The sequence below is a fragment of the Labrus mixtus genome, chromosome 2 (assembly GCF_963584025.1).
Source record: "Labrus mixtus chromosome 2, fLabMix1.1, whole genome shotgun sequence".
Lineage (NCBI taxonomy): Eukaryota > Metazoa > Chordata > Actinopteri > Labriformes > Labridae > Labrus > Labrus mixtus.
In genome coordinates, this window is record NC_083613.1 from 21,493,043 (window position 1) to 21,512,322 (window position 19,280).

The window sequence follows — 19,280 nt, forward strand, 5'->3', positions numbered from 1 at the left end:
GTATCTGATTTGTAAAAGAAGGTGTTAAACGGTCAGTCCATCCAAGACCCTCTTTTTTCCCACCAGCTGAAATACTGTTACAAGGCTAAAAGGAGGACAGAAATGATGATTGTAGCTGCAGTTCCCTGAAATCATTTCAGTGGTGGGTGAAATCCTGTCTACACTCTTTATTCAACATACAAAAACGATAAATGCAGTACTTTATTGTCTCTTTGATGTTAACAAGGACTACAGTTTCAAACATTTCCGCACAGAAGAAGAAAAACATGTGCTGGTACGTATGCTGTGCAGCTCTGACTACGATGATGAACGACCCCTGGGTGCTGACACATTGGATTGATAACTGACGGAAGGGCTGGTTTATAAGTAATTGACGGCTGAAGGTTGTGATCGAGATTTACATGCGGGCAGTTGTGAGATTGAATCGAGTTGGACTCATTCATTTGTTTGTTGGTGACTGTGGTGCACGACTTCATAGTTCAATCAATTTAGCAGGATTATATGGGATACAAATTGGAAATCGTCGTTAGTATGTGTGACCAATCTTGTGACACAAGCAGATCACTAAGACGATTTATGTTCACACAGGATAAATTGTTCTGCCTCGTACTTAGAGGTATAGTGAAACATCTCATATCCTGGTATTGAATGAATGAAAAAACGATTACTAAAGGACTGTTCATTATTTAATTGTTACGAATAGATAAAGTAAAAAAGATCACTTTATTGGTGCATAAATGTTTTAGACTATTATTTATGATTGAAGTGTTTCTATGTTCTAATCATTTAAATAGTATAAGTATTTAGTAGCATTGGACAAGTACCTGAAATGTAATGACTTCACTAATTAAAATGATTGTTGCATTTTCAGATTTCTTTCAAATAATTAATTTCAAACTTTTTTTTCCACTGAAAGTGAATTGTAGAATTGTAGAAATAAAAGGGAAAAAGACATGATGCGACTCACCTGAACTCCTGCTCTGTCTCAGATGCCCCCTGTGAAGTGAGGTGGGAGGAGGAGGGTAGGACGGCGGGGAGAGAGGCCTCTGTGGATGGCTCGTACTCCCATTCATCGCGTGAGAGAGGACCTGGCCCTGCAGGAGATCCACAAGTCAGAAACTCAGATAATTGGTCTCAACAAACCGAATTGTACAGCAAAGAGAACACGTTTCCATTTTCTATGTTGGAGAATGTTGTTGAATTGAAAAATGTAAAATAAATAAATCTGTCATTAGTCACCATATCACCATAAAACCTAACAAATAAAGGGGCAGAACAACATAGAGTGGAAGTGAATGTAGGTACAGACAGACATTGGGGCTGACCAGGGGACTAACTGTACAATGTAGAAACAGTTAGTGAGTGGGAGGGGCATTATTCAATCACTTAACTTCAAAACAGACAGAAGATTAGGTCAGTGACAGGAAACAAACAACTCTTTTAGATTCACATACAGTTCATTATAAATTAGTTGTGACATTTAAGACATGATACAGTTATGATGGGAGGCTGTTCTGAAGAATGCTCTCCCATTCAACATGAAACAGGAACAAGGGATTTCATCTGACAAAGGATAAAGACAGTAAATTGATTTCAAAGACTCAGATCAAGGCTCACGGTGGTGATGCTTGTTCTAAAATAATTCACTACTTAGCAAGCTAACTCTTAACTGTGATCAACTCAGAGTAAAAGAACACATTAATATCCTCTTGACGGCTCTTATTTCATGTCTTCACAGGAGACATTTGAGCCTTGTTTTAAGCTGTCTTGTCTCACGCTTGTCTGATGTAACTATAGACTGTAAATGTGGACATTAAAGAGAAATCTACAATGGATAAACATTCTTTGTACCAGGATGTAAACATGTTTATGTCCTTTTATTTTGGACAATATAATTTGGGGGTTTAAGGGTGATTACTCGCTTGTGGAGCAAGCCTGAAGTTGACATTTGAAGTACTGAATTTTCTTTTTTTTTTAATGGGCATTTAATCCCTGAGGTTTTCCCGTCATCCCTGTCATGATAAAAACATAAAGAGCCTTTCAGATGAGATGCAAAACGTCTTTCAGAACGTCCATCATGTCCAGTTTACCTCTGGGTTGAACTTAAAAGCATTTCTGCATTGGCCTCATTTTACAGCCCAGGAAGCTTTTGTTGCTTCTATTTTGAACAATCTGGTCATCTACACTGCCCGCATAAAGTCTTTTTTTCTGTTTAAAAGCATAATTAAAGTCCTTCTATGTTGGGCTCTGAGGGCTGCCACAACACCGGCTACCAACACGCATCCTGTGTAGACAAAAAATAGTCAGATTACTGCTGCTGCTACTGTGATGTTAAGGACACAGTTAACCACCACAAACAAAATATAACAGAGTCCTCGATCTGTGATCTTAAATTTGTTTAGTGTTTCTAAAGTTTGGTATATGAAAGAATATTTTCTTTGTTAGACAGGCAGACCAATCAACAGTTCTGTAAATGGCACTAAGGTTGATCACTGCTTCTCTGATAGAATAAGACCATGTAGTGAGTTTCCAATCGGTTGCACTTATTGAGCCACAAGTTCTGGAGTGAACAGAGATAAAGTAACTTTGATTGACATGATGGAGAACAAGCTAATGGCTTTACTAATGAGAAGCCAAGGTCAGACTAATAGAATAGAATAGACAATGTGAGTATAATTTATTTTCAATTTCAAACTCTTTGTAACAGGGGACACTGGTGCTTGTGGCGATGTAATGAGCGAAATGAAACATAACTGCAGTCTGTTGCATGTTCAATTATAAAATCACTCCACCTGCTGCTGGAGAACTTCCAATATCATCAACAACCCCCATAACTTCTCAAAATATGGTTTTACATCATCATGAATTCTGATATGAACTGGCCTTTAAAAGACAGTATAAATGCACTAATTTAACTGGATGCCAGAAGGGAAAACAAAGAGAAACAAAGACAGATACATAAAGACAAAGTTCTGATGAGTATAGACACATTGACATTATACAGAAACAAAGGGGATTTAGTGTAATTTGGGTATTTAAAAGGTTATTGTAGATGTTAGTGAAAGGTAAAAATTGGACATAAAACACAGTTTTTGAAGGTTTGATTCAGCCATCAGAATAAGTGGGAGCAGAAGGTCACCTTTTGTTTTTGTTAATAAAAAGTGTTACAGCAGTGACTTGTTGGGATAATTACATTAGTGACAGTGGCTGCTGCCGCAGTGTTGGAGGCCACAGAGGTTGTTAGCACATCATCAGGGCCAGCAGTGGATGTGTAGGTGGAGATGTGGCTGAGGGTGGGCGATGGTGTGGGTGAGGCGCCAGGTGAGTCCAGGCTACAGATCTGCAACTCGTCCAGCAGACCCACCGTGGATGACGAGTAGTGGCTGAGAGCTGACACGGTGACAGGTGAGGCAGAGGGTGACACGAAGCCACCAGTGCTGGCTGTGGTAAAGCTTGGCCCGCTCACCGTGCCGGCTGTGCTGCTGGCTCCGCTAGGAACGTACGGGGTGGGTGACAGAGCCTTGGGCATTAAGCTTGATGGGTAGTCGAGTGATTCTGAGCTGTGGCAGCGAAATTGGGAGTGTCGTGCCATGGGATCAGGGGAGGGTGGCCCCTGGTGTTGAAAGGAGAGGGAGTTGATTGAAAAAAAAAGGAGGAAGAGTGCTCAGTGACATCACTCAATAGCAATGTTGTCTTAAAGGATGTGCAACACGTGAGCTTAACTGAAGAAGAAATGCTGCTCTATGTTTCATGAGGCTGCAGAATCATCATCATCTGAAAAATGATTAATGCTGTGAATTAAGAGGCTCTGTTAGTTCAAAGGCAGCATATACAGTACACAGACAGTGACATGGTATACATAAAATAAATTAAATGGTTGGTTATCACACATACAGAAGGAGATCACACATAATGTAGAATCACAAGTTTGGTTGGTTGGATGGCAGCACCAAAGCAAACACAACTCACACTGCAACACACACAGGACCTTATAACAAATAACACCTTTGTATCCATTTCTTTCTTTTTTTTCAGGCTACACACCCTTGGCTTAATGAACACATGTCTGATTTTGCACACTTTAGTTGCCTCAAAACACCAAAAACATTTATCTCTTTTATGTCGGTAGTATCTCCTAGTTCTAGTATGTTGTCAGTTATGTACCAACAGTTCTGCAGCAGAGGGCCTTGGTGGAACTGCAGGAGGAGCCTTCGTCATTTCCACCTTGGAATGGGATGGAGCTGTACCAGGGATCCGATTTGGGGCTTGATCTTGGACCTTGGGTTCCATTGTGTTGCTTGAAGGCTGAGTTTCTGGATGTTTCAGATTCTCAAGGCCCAAACTGACAGAAAGTGAGGCTGTCTGTGTTTGAGGTGGAGACAAGGTAGGACCCTTTTGTGGAGGTGGGGAAGTGGTTGGTGGGGAACAAGTGGTCTTAGTTTGTGGGTTGTTGTCAGAGTTGAGGTGAGCCGGGGGGTCAGGGATGGTTACAGGAGTTAATTTGAGGGAAGAGACCTTACGTTCCTGGGCCTGTGTGTTAGCAGAAGCAGATGCACTACAGCTGCTGGTATCATTTGAAACAGTGGACTGGTGTTCCTCTTGGACTGTGTTTGAACTGGTCTCTGAGTAAGAGTAAGAAGCTGTGCTGCTAACAGTGTAGGACTCTTTTAAAATTGCCTTCTCATTCTGTGTGAATGTTAGCATTCCAGGACTAAGATCTTTAGCCAGGGAAACGAGGGAGTCGTAGTCTAGAGGATTAGCGCCAGTGGGTGAGAAGTGGAAACTCTCTCTCCTTGGGGGTGGTAATGGCACGTGATTCATATCCTTAATGGCCAAATGAAAGCAACAGCCAACACAAGTTCAAGCGACAAGAACAACAAAAATCAGAGCAAAGCTTAACACAAATCATCAGGTTGTTTCCATATGAGCTTAGAAATGTAGTATGGTTCTGTGTTATTACCCATAATAATAATGGTTTGTGATGTCTTTAATGATATCATTTTTACACAGACAAATACTTTTTTTTTTACTTAACGTACCAGTAAAGCAGAACATCTGGGAGAGTTGTTTTAAGATAAATCTTACCTGTGTTGTTGCCTTTTTTTCCTGTAGGTTGGGTCTGACACTGCGGAAGCCTTTAGCAGCAAGAGATGAGCTGCCAGCATCTCCATTCTTCAGGCCATCTGTTACACTGCGTGACCGCCAAGAATCTGAAGATGAAGTTAATAAACTTAACATCACTCATTGATCATTTTATAACATTTCATAGCTTCATTATTTTTTATGTGCTGTGTTGGGTATTTCATCTGAAATCATAAAAGGAACAGAGACTTACCCAAATCTGATGAGTGAGAATCACTCCCTGAGGAACAGAGGAGAAACAGTAGTAATAAGTAACATGACTGAAAGAGTAATTGTATCCCAGCAGCACTAGTGTTAATACTACCAAAGATATGATCTACAGTAGTTGTTGTCTCCCAAAAAACTTGGGAGAATGTTAATGAGAAACACAGGGACTTGGGGATGGACGGTGTAGACACTGGTTTGAAAAGACAAACTGAATGGGCAAAAGCACAGAACAGTTCTTTATTAACGACTGCTTGACTTATTATGTGATACACAATATCACCTTTTGTACTAAAATGTTTACTTTATCACTCTGAACCTAGTGCTCCAAACTAGAAGTTTGGTACAGTTACGCTAATAATGACCTCATTGTCTCCAGTAGTTTATAGATTTCCCACTTCCCAATAATTCCAATCAATAAAGTTTTCCTGCCAACTTTTTGAAGGCATATAAACTCAATTAATTCAATTTAACCTTTATTTGATAGGACAGCTGAAGATAGACAGGAAATTTGAGGAGAGCAGGGGATGACATGCAGCAAAAAGGTCAGGACTGGGAGTTGAACCTAAAACCAGTTCAATGAGGATTTTGGCCTCTGTACATGGGGCACCTGCTCCATGAACTAAACCAGCAATTGAAATTATTTCTGTATGCTGTTGTTATTTGGAAAGGTGTAGAAGCCTCATTCTCATTTCCTTGAATCCCTAGTGGCGACTACAAAGCACAAAAGAATAAATATTTTTTTCATTAAAAGATTTATTTTATGGCTTTTCAGGACTATGGATAGAGTAGAAAACTGGGAGAGAGAAAGTGGGGAATGACATGCAGAAGAGACTATGGCCTCTGTACAAGGGACGCGACCTGACAGCTAGGCCATCGCCTCGATTTAATCAGCTTTGAGTGGAATTCTTCCATAATGGGCACCAAAGGTAATCTTTACAGATTTATTTTCATGCATTTTTTGGCACGTCTGCTAAGCTATTTTCATTTAATTAAATATTTCTAGTGTCACCTGTGAAGATACTTCAAGCTGGGATGGCTCAGAAAACAGAAAAAAAAAACTGAGAACAAACTACAAGTAAAGCAATTGACTCATTAGCAATGGTCAGTGAACCGTAAAGAGCTACTAGTGCTGACTGCGTCCCACTCCATCCTCTCATGATGTCTGTTGTTCTCCTTCGCAAATATGCTCTCATGGCCAAGCAGAGTGCCCAAAGCCCTCTGAAGGATGCTTTGATCAGTTTCACCATGCGCATAAACCTTCTATCTCAGTGACTAACTATGGTTAAAAGGAAGCTGACAGAGCTGGAATGCCTACATGGCTGCAGCTGTTATCTTGGATGCTGTCAAGCTTCAGACACAAACACTGCTCTTTCAGCAGAGGACCAGCTGTATCCTCTGGAAGCTATGTTAAAAGCTCTTCAATTCTACAGTTTTACTTAGCTTGTCAAGTTATGTGTGATGAGAAGAAGTTGACAACTTAAGCATAAAAAGGCATACAGATAGAAGATCTACTTTAATACTGTGTACATGAAACTAAGGAAGAGTTAGGCAGAATGCTGTAGTTTCAATTTAAACAAAGGCCCATCAAGAATATTTCAGCATTATCTAAGAGCTATATGTGAACTGGAGTTGTGCCATGTCCAACCAAACTACTTTGTCAAAGACGAAAGAGTAACAAGAGGTGGAAGGAACAGTGATTAAAACACTTAAGGCAACAGGAAAGGTGGAATAAACAACCCACAAAGAGGAGACATGAAGTGGAGGAGTGTGTGAGTATGGCATATTCAAGCTGTCAAAGGACAGGAAAATAACATCAACAACATGTTGGATTGAATGAATCATGACTGAGTTAAGAAGCACAAGCAAGCCTGAGACACACACAAGGAAGGAAAGGAAGGAACTAAAAGCATAACAAAATATATATAGCATCCCACATTCCAAAGATTGCTAAAGCATACTGATGAAGCCACAGCCTAAATATTTGATTTTTTTTCAAATATGCTCAAGCCATATCAGGACGATAAAACCCAAACATGATTCTGGAAATCAATAAAAGCCACTTGGTTAAAGACTTACCTCAAAATTTGATGTTAGTCTAGTTAATACTTAGCATGGCCTCGATTTTTAGTTACTGTGTATATAACTCCTCCTATTTCAACAAGCGTTAATTTGTAGTTTTTGTGAGTGTTAGTACCTGTTCCTAGATTTGGTGAGCTCTGGACTCTCTTCATGGGAGAGAGAACGAGTGACAAGGCCACGCTATGGCGAGCGGTTCCTCCGCTATCTGAGAAATCCAAGCCAGGCAGGTGATCATAGAGGCAGCAGCAGCAGCACACATGCACATGTATATACAAAAAAAGAGATGAATACACATGCACACAAAAATGCATCCAGCAGAAGCAAAACAAAAATAATTTGAGGCAAAGCACATGCTTTTAAGGTTTCATCCAAAAATGCTTTATATTGAGGATTGTATTGCATTAGCTTCACTAGCCTAAACATTTCTGTCAGATACAGTATACTTAAAAAGAAGATCCTTTTACATTGGATGAGCCATGAAGCTACAAATACAAACCTAACTCTGTCTGTACTATCTGCAGCACGTGGCACATCTATTTCTATGTTGTCTTCCATGTTGCACATTGTAAATACAGGCAAACAACCAAGATGAGTTAGGCTACCATTGACTGACACCGACTGTTGGTGTATGGAGAAGGTCCAAAGACGGATAACTCATCATTGATTTTCCAGCCGTAATAGGCATTTTAGCTCGGGATCACTGCCAAGTCTGAGTCAGCTTTGAACATGTATTCCAGAGGAATACGTCACTGTTGTTAAAAGCATAAAGGCTTTTACTGTACTAGTGTTGCTTTCAGTCACAATAACCGAAGCTGAAAAGGACTGACATCAATATGGTGAAACAGGGTAGGAATTAGTGCTGTCACTTTTTTAAAAAAATTGAATAAAAATGACAGCCCTAGTAGGTGTGAAGGGTTGGCATTACTAGAGTTCCCACTCTTTTCCAGAGATCATTTTCCAGGACTTTTCCAGCACATTTTCAGTGATGATCGAGCTGGTATGACAGTCCGTGATTGTGCCACACCAATATTAAGTGTAGTCTTTAACAAGGCTAATCACATCCACTGTGAGCTACCGCTTCGAAGGTTAAACATTTAATATCATGTTATGGTCCATTTTTACCCTTAACAACGCAGTTTTGCATTTGAAGAGACAATGCAAGCAAAGTAAAAGGTTAGCCAGTATTCAGCCCATGTTTGACTCACACAGTTGGGTACCTATTCATTGTGCATATGAATGCATTTTTTCACATGTGACGCGGTTATCTTTTCCAATCTGCAGTTTATAAACATTGCCAATTGGCATATATCAAACGTATGAAATAGTTGTATTTCACTATCACTTTTGTCAGGCACAAAGTCATAGGCCTGGAAGTGAGACAGCAGCTAGGTTAGTAAGAAAAAACATCTGGAGAGGAAGATTCAGTGCAAGCTAGCACGTCATCAATAATGTTAAGTAACTACTGTTAATGTGCTGACCTCAAACCAAGGAGAAAACACAAGTCTACCTCCATCCTCTCAACTAAATTGTAAATAAATATCAGCTTTTGACACGAGGGGGAGGCAGAGCCATTACATTATCTATAAACTTCCATTCAATCTGCGTTGTGGATTATGTAACAAATAGCTACTTTTATTAACGCGTGGCGGTGAAAATGTCCAACCCTGTAGGAGAGTGTTGGAATAATTTTCCAGGACAACACGTGATTTTCCAGGACATTTGACTTTTTCTCAGATTTTTCAGGTTTTTTCCAGTACTCGAAAATTAGTCAACTGTTTTCCAGGTTTTCGAGGACGGGTGGGAACCCTGATTACACTTTATTATTTGAATACTCTCATTACCTTATCAACGAGGACTCGTTTACTCACTAGTTATATATTTTCAACATAAAAAAAATATGTGCTCATAAGAACTGTGTGTCTGTAGGACAGCTGTCTTTAAATCCCACTATCTGAATGAAATGACAACTGATGATAATGTGACCAAGGTTTATTAGTTGGGCATAAACTTTATAAATATAGAGAATAAAACAACACAGAGCTCTGAAGTATGAAAATGACAGGAAAAACTTTATTCAGCCACTGCCGTCAATTCCTGAACAGTACATGCAGAATAAAACGGCTGATCAGTGCGCCTTCAGGCAGACAACAACCCCGGCAGTAAAGCCGTATAGCCTAGCTTCCATGTCTGCACTCTCTCCTTAATGCCTGCACTCTCCTTAAATGGGCCCATTGACAAGTACCCCATAAAACCCTACTTAAAAAATACAGAACCATCCCTTTAAGCATCAAACTATGATGATATGCAACATTACACACTACAATTTGTTGTTAGCTTTTTTTGTCAGAGTACTTCCAGACATTACTTCTACTGGTCACGGCTGACATGGTGAATGTGTAACAGACTGTTCTGTTAGTTGTATGCCCTCACCGTTAATGTTTTTGAGTAATGTGACCCATGGGAATAACCTTACCTGCTGAAAAGCAGTGGTTGTTGCTGTAATTTAGCTCACTGAACACATGTGTGTGTGTTGAATAAAGCTGAAGCCAGGGCGAGAGAAGTTATAGCCCTGTGTATTGTTTTTTTTTATCAAGTATATTCAGTTAAAAACTGGTCTGTATAGCAGAGTTGTAATAGCTTGCTGGTCTTATTTGTAATCATATTGACATTTAATCATAAAGGATCAAAGGTACACACTATACAACATGTGGTTTGTGTGTATGTGTACATCCATGTGTGTCTTTGTGTGAATACCTGTATTCATATTGAGCTGCACTTCTTACTGATCTGTTGCAGGAGGACCCACTTTCCTGAAAATAGAAAAGGCAGTATTTTAGACAAAACTAAGTAATTGTTTTCCACAAAAAGGTTTACCTCAACACCAGACCTTTGCTCTAAAACAGAACCAAAGATGTGTTTTCAAGTGATTTACATACAAACATGTATCTTCCTGAGATGGCACAAAAATGATTGCTTATCAGGGCTCCAGACTAACTTTTTTTAGGCGCACCAGCACAAAATTTAGGTGCACCCAAGTTTTTCATTGTGTCGCCTTTAACGCCATAAGATCACCTTTTTATCGCTCTCCATAACTTTCATATAATGTGAATGATTTTTAAACAAGAATAAGGTGTAGAGCATCATATTGTAATCTAACTCTGTCACTGACTTTTTATGCGCCATGAATCTGTGCCATCTCCGTGCGCAATTCGAGGAAGCATTTTAGCGCTGCTCCATGGTTAAACCAGCGGACCTCTGTATGATTGGACAGCATGTGCGTGATATCGGTTTTGGATAAGAATGAAATGTTCAGTAATAGTTATATTTTTACGGTCTGATGAAAGCCGGTGATAAAGGCTCAACAGCAGGCTACTGCATTTAGAAGTGATGTCTCGCTGAAACTTTTAGGTGATCAACACAACACGTTCACGTCTGGGTGACCTAAAAATGAACCATCTGTAATTAAAATCAGTTATTATTAATTCTAATTTACTGTTTTTACTATAACCAGGGGTAATATAAGTCTATCATCAGGCTCAACACCGGTGTCCGCAACCTACACTTAGTCTGGATGTGAGGGCCGAGGGCTCCGTGTCTTGGCTGGATGGACTCTCAGTAGTCGGGATGGATGGAATGACAGTAGTAGGGCTGGTTGTAACAGTAGGCTTAGTTTTCTTAATGAAAAAACTTTCAATGTTACTACCTCTCTTCATTTTCCCTCGTTTTGTTGCGTTTACTTTCTTTTTCCGTTTCAGTGAGGCTACTCTGGCACTCAGGTCGCTCGCTCTTAAAATTGGTCGCACTCTGGAGCCCTGCTTATTGCAAATACAAGATGCAACCTAGTGTTTAAGGTAAACCAGTAACATGTAGCCTACATACAATAAATACAAATAACACTAATAATAATACAATTCATAAAAATAATAAAGCAGGTAGATAAACCTGAGCCCTCTTTTTATTTAAAAAGTGCAGCTGCAGTACATACAACTGTGCAAAGATATTTAAATAAAATCTACACGTACTGCCTGTGTTTTCAAAAATATGTTTAAGCCGAAGCTTAAAGCCATTGAATCAGAACAGCATGGAGACGTATTCTTGGAACTGTTGCAGTAGGGTGCATGATTGATATGAATTGCTCACACATCAAAAGCCATGAACACAAAAGTGACTGCTGCAGGGCTCTGAGTTTGCATGAACATGTGTCATCATGGGTCTTAACGTGTATGACAGATACTGTAAGTGACAGCACACAGCGGCTGCAGTGGGGGATCATAAATGTCTGCTATGTAAATAACTATGATACATCACTAACATTGCATTACACACATGGAGATACTGTTGTGAATTTTGGAGAATGTGATGCACGGTAGCTGGAGTATTCATGACATTTTAGTTTAAATAGCTGCACAATTACTCTGAAGCAAACAGACTTTCAGTATACTCTAAATGTCTTTATAAAAGGAGTTGTAACAGAAAGGAGAAAAGGAAGTTGATCCATGTATGGTCTTAACACGTCGAATAACTGTAAAACTTAAACCCCACATGGACAAGTGGCAACAGCACTTGTGTTGAAAGGAAGTTTTCTCTAGTTTCCTTTTGATTACAAATTGTCTTCAACAACCTATCCTGTTGAAGTTTTTACAAGAAAATGTTTTAATTAGAATTAAATGCTCAAGAAAAGCCTGTGTTTTACTGTGGCCGCATCACAAGTGAAGCACCCCAAGATTTCTCAGTAGCGTTAAAACTTGACCTGGACCAATAAAACGGCTGACATTATCAAACTGCAAAATATATTAGAGAAGAAATGAAAAACTAAGCAAATTCAATGTTGTTAATCTTGTGATTATATGATATATAAAAAAACAATTTATGGGACACCTCAGTTAATCTATTCTGTGTTTAATATCATTTAAAAAAAACACTGCATTGGGCTATGGGGTGCATTTATATGCATCTGTCCATTTGTAAATTACTGTCACTGAATATTTCACTTTGAGATTTAAACTGAGAAAGATCATAAAACAAAAACTGTTGCAAGTCAGGCGTTCAATAAAAGTTATTCAGTTTTAATTGCCTGCCTTCTTTTCCCAAATGGGAAACACAAACTAATAACTGTGTTTGCATCAGAATGCATTTCCAAGAAACACTTAGAATAAAAGGTGCCTTTGGGACTTTTACTCCACAGCAAAACACTTCATACTGAGTTCAACCTGCAAGGTCTTTCAACTACCTTTACACAAGCTCTTAAGAGACAAGACATTTTTAACCTGCTTTTTCTAATACAACCTTATTTACAGACATAAAAAAAAACATATTTGTTGCACCAATATGAAGGTTTCCTACACATGTTGCTGGAATGGAGGAAATACTGGTACTTGCAGGACTTCAAGACATGTATTGTGGGATACTTTCAGTCCCTCAAGACCTAACCCTCACACAGTACACCCTCATCGTAAATCTATCTGTGTGAGACACACACACACACACACACACACACACACACACACACACACACACACACAGACGTGCACACTAGGGTAAATCATGGGGTCTGGCGTCACAGGCAGTCTGCGCCCAAATGATGGTCAGATTATAAACAGGATCATGTTTCTTGGGGACAGATCAGCGGCGACACAGCAGCTGTGGCCATGGTGTAATGTTATGGCTGGATGATGGGAGAAAATTTGCGAGGCTCTACACCTCTGAACAGCTCAGACTATTTGCCCTGATAGACCTTTTAAAGCTATAAAAATATAAAATGTCTAGCTCTCTCAAAGGCTGGTAAGGGATCATGAGCAGCTCATGCATTTCAGCATGAATATCACATTTTGTACTGGAAGGAATCCAAATTTGACCATTAATATTCGGTAAGAGGGACTCGGAAATGTAATGTTTAATGTAATACTTACAATAAGAAGAGCTGGAATATATATTTATGGATTAAAGGCTTTTTATCCATGCATAACTTAAAAATCCTACCATATCTGCACAGAATAAAGTCTACATAGCCTACATTTATATAAACAAACCAAGAGAACGCCTTTTCCAAAGAGTTGAGTGAGATTTGTGTCCTAGTTTTGCTGGCCAAGGCATTTGGTATGTAACATTTCTTAGTCATTTTATTTTCTTACTCTGCCGTGGTTTATCCATCGGCTGTAATTTAGGCATTGGTGGGTCACTCATGGGACTGGTGTGTATATAATTACTTAGGGTAATAGCTTTGGGACTGCAAATACACAAGTCAGAGCTTTAAGCCGCAGAAAGCCGTGATGTCCAACACCACAAGCCCATCAAGTCTCATTAGTCTGCTGAGTGACCCGCTGGGACACATTCGGTTCATATGAGTGGACTCACAGGGTCTGAGCTGTGAGTCCTTTTGAAACACAAGACACTGAAGTAATTATGGTAGGAAGCTCATATTCATCAGTTTCTTTATGAGGAGAACATTAACATTGATTGAGCTGATCCCCGGAAGCTCTCCCCATGATGATCATATGGTAACTTTCAACACCAGAAGAGTAAAATATTGTTGACCTTGATAAAACTCTTTAACACAAAAATAATCTCTCAAAGTGATTTCGTTAAAGCATTAATATGGCACAGATGAACATAAGAAATACTACTTAAAGATTAAGTTAAATTCATAAAATGCCATGAAATGCTACTTTTCCCCTCAATTATCAAAAACACTACTAAACTTGAAAACAAAAAACTCCTGTAAAAATAAAAATGTAAAAGTTGTAACCCTGTCAGCATACCAGAAACACAAAAGGTGGGAAAGAAAAACACAAACTTCCTCAAAGAGCGATCACTGGGATGCTGTCACTCACTGGCAGTCTGCCAGGTAATAGAGAAAAGTAGGCCCAAAAACAAATTGGTTGGTCACCATCGTTTGTTCCAAGAGAAATATGACAACAATGAAAGAAGGACCAATGACTGAACTGTCCATTCAAATATTGTTCTTTCAATACAACAATTGGATCCTGGAAAACATAATGGACTCATAAAGTATTTAAAGTTGATGCTACTACCCAAACTTACCCAAGAGAAAGTCAATAGCATAGACTGTCTGGGTGAAGTTTTCTGTCCTTATGTTAATATGTAAATAAGCTAAATGGAACCATCTCCTACACCATATGTTGCCATGCAGCTGCTGGTTCGAATGTATGCTGTTACATTCTCGGCTGTAAATTTGGCATCTAGTCCAAAAGATTTAGTCACTTGAACTGTCATCCCTGCTGAGTAATGATCGTAGACCCAGGCAGTTGTGTTTCAAAAAAACGGGAAGCGAAAGGTGAGCCCTCAAATTAATATATTTTCCAGTTTTCTGGGGACCTTTCCCTGCAGATTTGCATATTGCCTTGTCTAATGTTCTCCTTCAGAAAATGTCAGTTGTTTGTCATACCTGCGAATAGCGTGATATTTGATATTGATATGTTTTGATACTGTGGTTATCTCGACAACCCCCACCATAAATTCAACCAATAAGGATGTGGTATAACTTTGAGTATAAAAGTCTTATTGAAATTCATATTTTTTCAATCATAGCTATTTGTTGTTTTTTTTAAATGCCATGTTTTTATATAATTTATATTATTTCAGATTATATTTTTAACGCAGCATTTAAAGGTCCTTCTTTGTGAGTTGGTGCAGAAGACAGCAGGAGAGAGTGACCAGTTATTGGAGATAAGCTGACTACAGTCTCAGGGGTCCTGACCCTGTAGTAGTCACTCAGACTGAGACAAACTCACAGGATGTCAACAGATTAAGCTCCTTAGCAAATCTATTTTAAGACCCAACTTTTAAGTCATCAGACAGACATTTTTCTCAACTGTTCTGTATACAGATGTTAACACTAAATGATATCAAAAGGATAAACTCTAGACACATTTTGGAGCACTGGGTGCAATATTCAGTGTACATTCATAAAAAAACACTGAAATATCTGCAATGATAATCTGCAATAAACATTAGTTATAAGCCTGGGTTGGGTGAGTTCGAAGGGGATGAAATAAAGCATTAATCGTAGTGACGGTATCAGAGAGGACAAATCCCTTTTTAAACAAGTCAACAGAATTTCCCTGGAGAGCCGACATAAATCCCAGTCGAGACGGCCTATTCTGAAATCAGACTGACTGGGAGAGTCACCCCTCCAAAAAAGGCAGAATTTAGAATATTTTTTTCCCTTAATTACTGAATTGCGGCCAAGTTATTTGAGTGGTGCATTTTTGTGGTAAAAATGTGGGGAGTGCAGGGTTGTGGTAAGAAAAAAAGAAAGGAATCAATTTGAGAGTAGCTATAAGGAAATACCATTGTGCTTTAAGTAAACGCTGCCTTTACTTTCCAGCTTCAAGTATTTCTAGTATTTCATATGTTAGAGATCTGTTCAAATAATAAACATGAGAATGATTACTATCATCTTGACTTAAGAAGTTTCAATTTCAACAGGAAACCTAAAATAAAATAGTTGCACGTACAAAGCGTCCTTTTGCCATAGCTTGAATCAAAGGAAATCATCAAACACTAACAGTCTCAACAAATGTTTTTCTTTAAGCTAAGACAAGCTGGAGAAATTGTATGACTTTAACAGTCGAGTGTTTCATCAGCTTCTCCAAAGACAAATCAATCCCGACTGTCTCCGGTTCCCAAACCTCCTTCTTGAAAAAGTAAATACAAGAATAGTATCACCAGCCTACTAGAGGGTAGCTATTTAGTACAGAGGACCAATTACATGATTATACATTCATAAATAATGCCGCCATTATGATTTTTCCAGATTGTAGTAGGTTGGGGCAAATGTCAGCATACTAACGGACCTGCTGGAAGTGTGGGATTTGCTTTTCCATCTTGAGAAGGTAAGAAAGTAAACAGTTCTTTTCTGTGTCGTGTTTAAGGTGATACAGAATGGGCAGGACAGCCTGATAAAGGCACAGTGGTTTATTCCCTGGAAAAACAAGCTTTCCACCATTATGGTTTCATCATCCAGTAGCAATTCTGAAATCAAAATGAATTTGAGAATGTAACATTAAGTTTTAATCCACTTCAGGACGTTTTTACTTAAAGACTTAAATGCATAACACAGAGCCTTATGTCAATATCCTTATGAGGCTACTTCTTAACGTCAGTGTTAAAATCCTATAATGCATGCATTAGGGTGATTATCCTACTTATACCTTGGTTACTTTCCAAAAAATATTGAACAGGAACATTCCCCATATTTTACAACACTCTCCAGCCAGTCAAAAAGCATGGCAACTTTTCAATCAAAACTTTGGAACAAAACCTGGACTTTTATATTTTACTTGGAAAAATTTGAAAATCTCTGACAAGAAACTGAACTAAAGGGTCTCAATGAAAACAATCTGCACTCTTTCACACAAAAACCAAGCTATTTGTTGGTGAATTCAGGCCTTTTTATGAGGAATATTTCATCAGCCCCTTGCCACCGATTTACTGCCACTAGTTGAACAACAACCACTTCCAACAAAGTCTCTGTTATCAGCCTTGTATGTTCAACCTTGCCACTCATTAGCAGATCCCCCTCTGGCTGTATGAATGGAAGGAGGAGGTCAATACAGTAACCCTGCGTGCCCACTCACTGCCCATACTGCAAACAACAGAGGCCTGTGTGTTCTGCAGATTGCATCAGAAGCCCGCTAACGAGCAGATCCATTGGCCTGAGAGCACTAATGCAATTATGCAACACAAACCACGGCGCTGTGAGTCTGGGCTATGGGCTAAGACAGATAAATTGAATGTGACAACTCGTTGTTTGTTATCTTACTATTACTATACAGAACTGGGGATGCATTCACTATACTGATGTCCACAAAGGGGAAGAGAGGTATCTAAAATATATGATAGAAGAGGACAGAGGAAAATTAAATACAGACAAACAGAAAAAGATGATTGTAGAGAAAAAGAGACATTGATACACAAACTAAATCACCAAAAATATTTGCATGAAGTGTTATGTAAGCTGTCTCGCTAAGGCCGTGCTGGGGCCAAGCATCACCAGTAAACAACACCTCTAGAGGGGCTGCAGTTTCATTTCATCTGCTGAAACGATGCCTACACATGCGAGGTAAACAACATCATACAATCTGGGCAACAACCTGAGACAATCGCGAGAAGCTATAAGCAGAGTAACAATAAAATGATAAGGGATCGTAGAAGGAAGATTTTTCTTGGTGTTCAGTCCCCTAGGTTTACAGCGCTGGGGGGGTGGGGACAAGCCGACATGCCGACACGCCGACACAAACACTTGAAGGAATCTTGGTGTTCATGGGTTACTTTTAATGACAGCTGTCCTTTTCTATCGGAAAGGTATCCTTAAATGACTTCTTTCCCTGATTTCCGACTCTATGCACTACCTATCCCTACAATAAAGGCACAAAAAGCCCAAAAATAAATCTTTAACAAAATAATAATTTTGGGGGGGCAAGCCGCCCCCCTAATATAATAGTAGGGGAAACACTGGTGTTTAATAAAAAGGCAATTTAGAAGATGGAGCCTGAGCTTTTCCTGACTCGACATTTAGTTTTAGTGTTATAGCCGCGCCCCAGTTATGGTTTCAGCTCTTTAAAGGTTGAGTGAAGGGAGAGCAAGTGTAAGTCACCTCAGCATCTAAAACAAATTCAGTTTAACTGTTCAACTGATGTCAGCTGAAGATAAACTGACCCATGACATGCAATTCCTCAAACACAAAATATTGAGCATATAGGCTCTATCAATTCAACAAAGCTATGTCATTTCTTAAAGACACTTGGTGGGATGGTGATCTTTGTGAGCACTTCCCCCTCTTAACTGCAGGAATCTATGGCAGGTTAATACCACCACTACCAGCAAATACCAAAGAGGAGAAGGATACAAGCTGTAGATGTCATAGTCATTCAGTATAGAGGCTCTAAATAATACTGAACACATGTCTGCCATAAAATAGGACTTTTCCAGATCATGTTTATACCTTTGAAAAAGAATATCATGATTTACAAATGCTGATTTGATTGCACTTTAATATCAGTTAGTCCAGCATTACATTGGAGGGAAAATAGCTGCACCCTAGTTGATCTAGTAAATTTAAGTATGTTTTTTTACATAACGTTCTAAAAATCTAATGACAAAAACAAAACAAAAAATTGAAAAAAGTCTAAATAGTCAGTCTTTTGAAGCAAGAGATGTACTCAAGCAGAATGACTATAGCTGTGGCTAAGATTACATTCCCTAAACATAGTCTGGATTCCCCAGGTACCGGTGTTAAGTGGCAAGCATGAAGATAAGAGGAGCTTGATTAGCAGGGGTGCTATATTTACAGCCATTAGACAGAACCTTTTACCCTCTAAGGTGATCCAGATCATCAGGAAAATCCATCTGTAGAATTTTTATGTTCTGTCGTTAAAAGACGTCATAAATTTATGTCATTTTAACATTTTTGGATTACAAAATTCACAAGGTGGTTTAACTTCACCATCACTCCTAGGTACGCAACATGTGATATTTCAGAGAGACGTGAACGTATGCTATCAGTTTTTAAGTCATGAAAGGTTGCTATTGCTAAGTAAACATTTCAGTTGGTCTTGATATACTCATTTTGTGACTTTTTGTAGATATTTCAGATAAATAGTAGAGACCACCCTATGTTTAATGCATTTTGGCTTGTGGTGTCATGTTTTTATTTCTATGGTTTCCCATTAAATAATACTGCAATCAGCCACCAAAACAACTCATTATACCAGAGCTTTATAATTTTGATTTTAACAAGTAATACTACAATTTTAGAAAGGAAGTAAGATTATACCTATTTTTTGTGATTGCAAAAGTGTGAAGTGAGAGCCCTGTGTGTTGGAACTGTT

General features: G+C 38.9%; 1 protein-coding gene across 16 annotated transcripts in view; it reads right to left on the reverse strand.

The window, feature by feature from the left end:
- The window catches only part of sorbs2a (sorbin and SH3 domain containing 2a), a 65,306-nt gene that overhangs the window by 24,136 nt on the left and 21,890 nt on the right, over nucleotides 1-19,280 (reverse strand). For 10 of the 16 annotated variants that reach the window (XM_061056352.1, XM_061056461.1, XM_061056411.1 and 7 more), the window contains exons 2-7: nucleotides 10,183-10,238; nucleotides 7,544-7,633; nucleotides 5,336-5,362; nucleotides 5,086-5,210; nucleotides 4,165-4,824; nucleotides 968-1,094 (exon numbers count right to left, since the gene is read on the reverse strand). In XM_061056352.1, the coding sequence (XP_060912335.1) occupies nucleotides 968-1,094; nucleotides 4,165-4,824; nucleotides 5,086-5,210; nucleotides 5,336-5,362; nucleotides 7,544-7,633; nucleotides 10,183-10,192 (1,039 nt within the window). In that variant the 5' untranslated portion in view covers nucleotides 10,193-10,238. Of the gene's footprint in view, nucleotides 1-967; nucleotides 1,095-3,193; nucleotides 3,614-4,164; nucleotides 4,825-5,085; nucleotides 5,211-5,335; nucleotides 5,363-7,543; nucleotides 7,634-10,182; nucleotides 10,239-19,280 lie in introns of all 16 variants that reach the window. The other 6 variants (XM_061056401.1, XM_061056397.1, XM_061056392.1 and 3 more) reach the window with 4 other exon arrangements.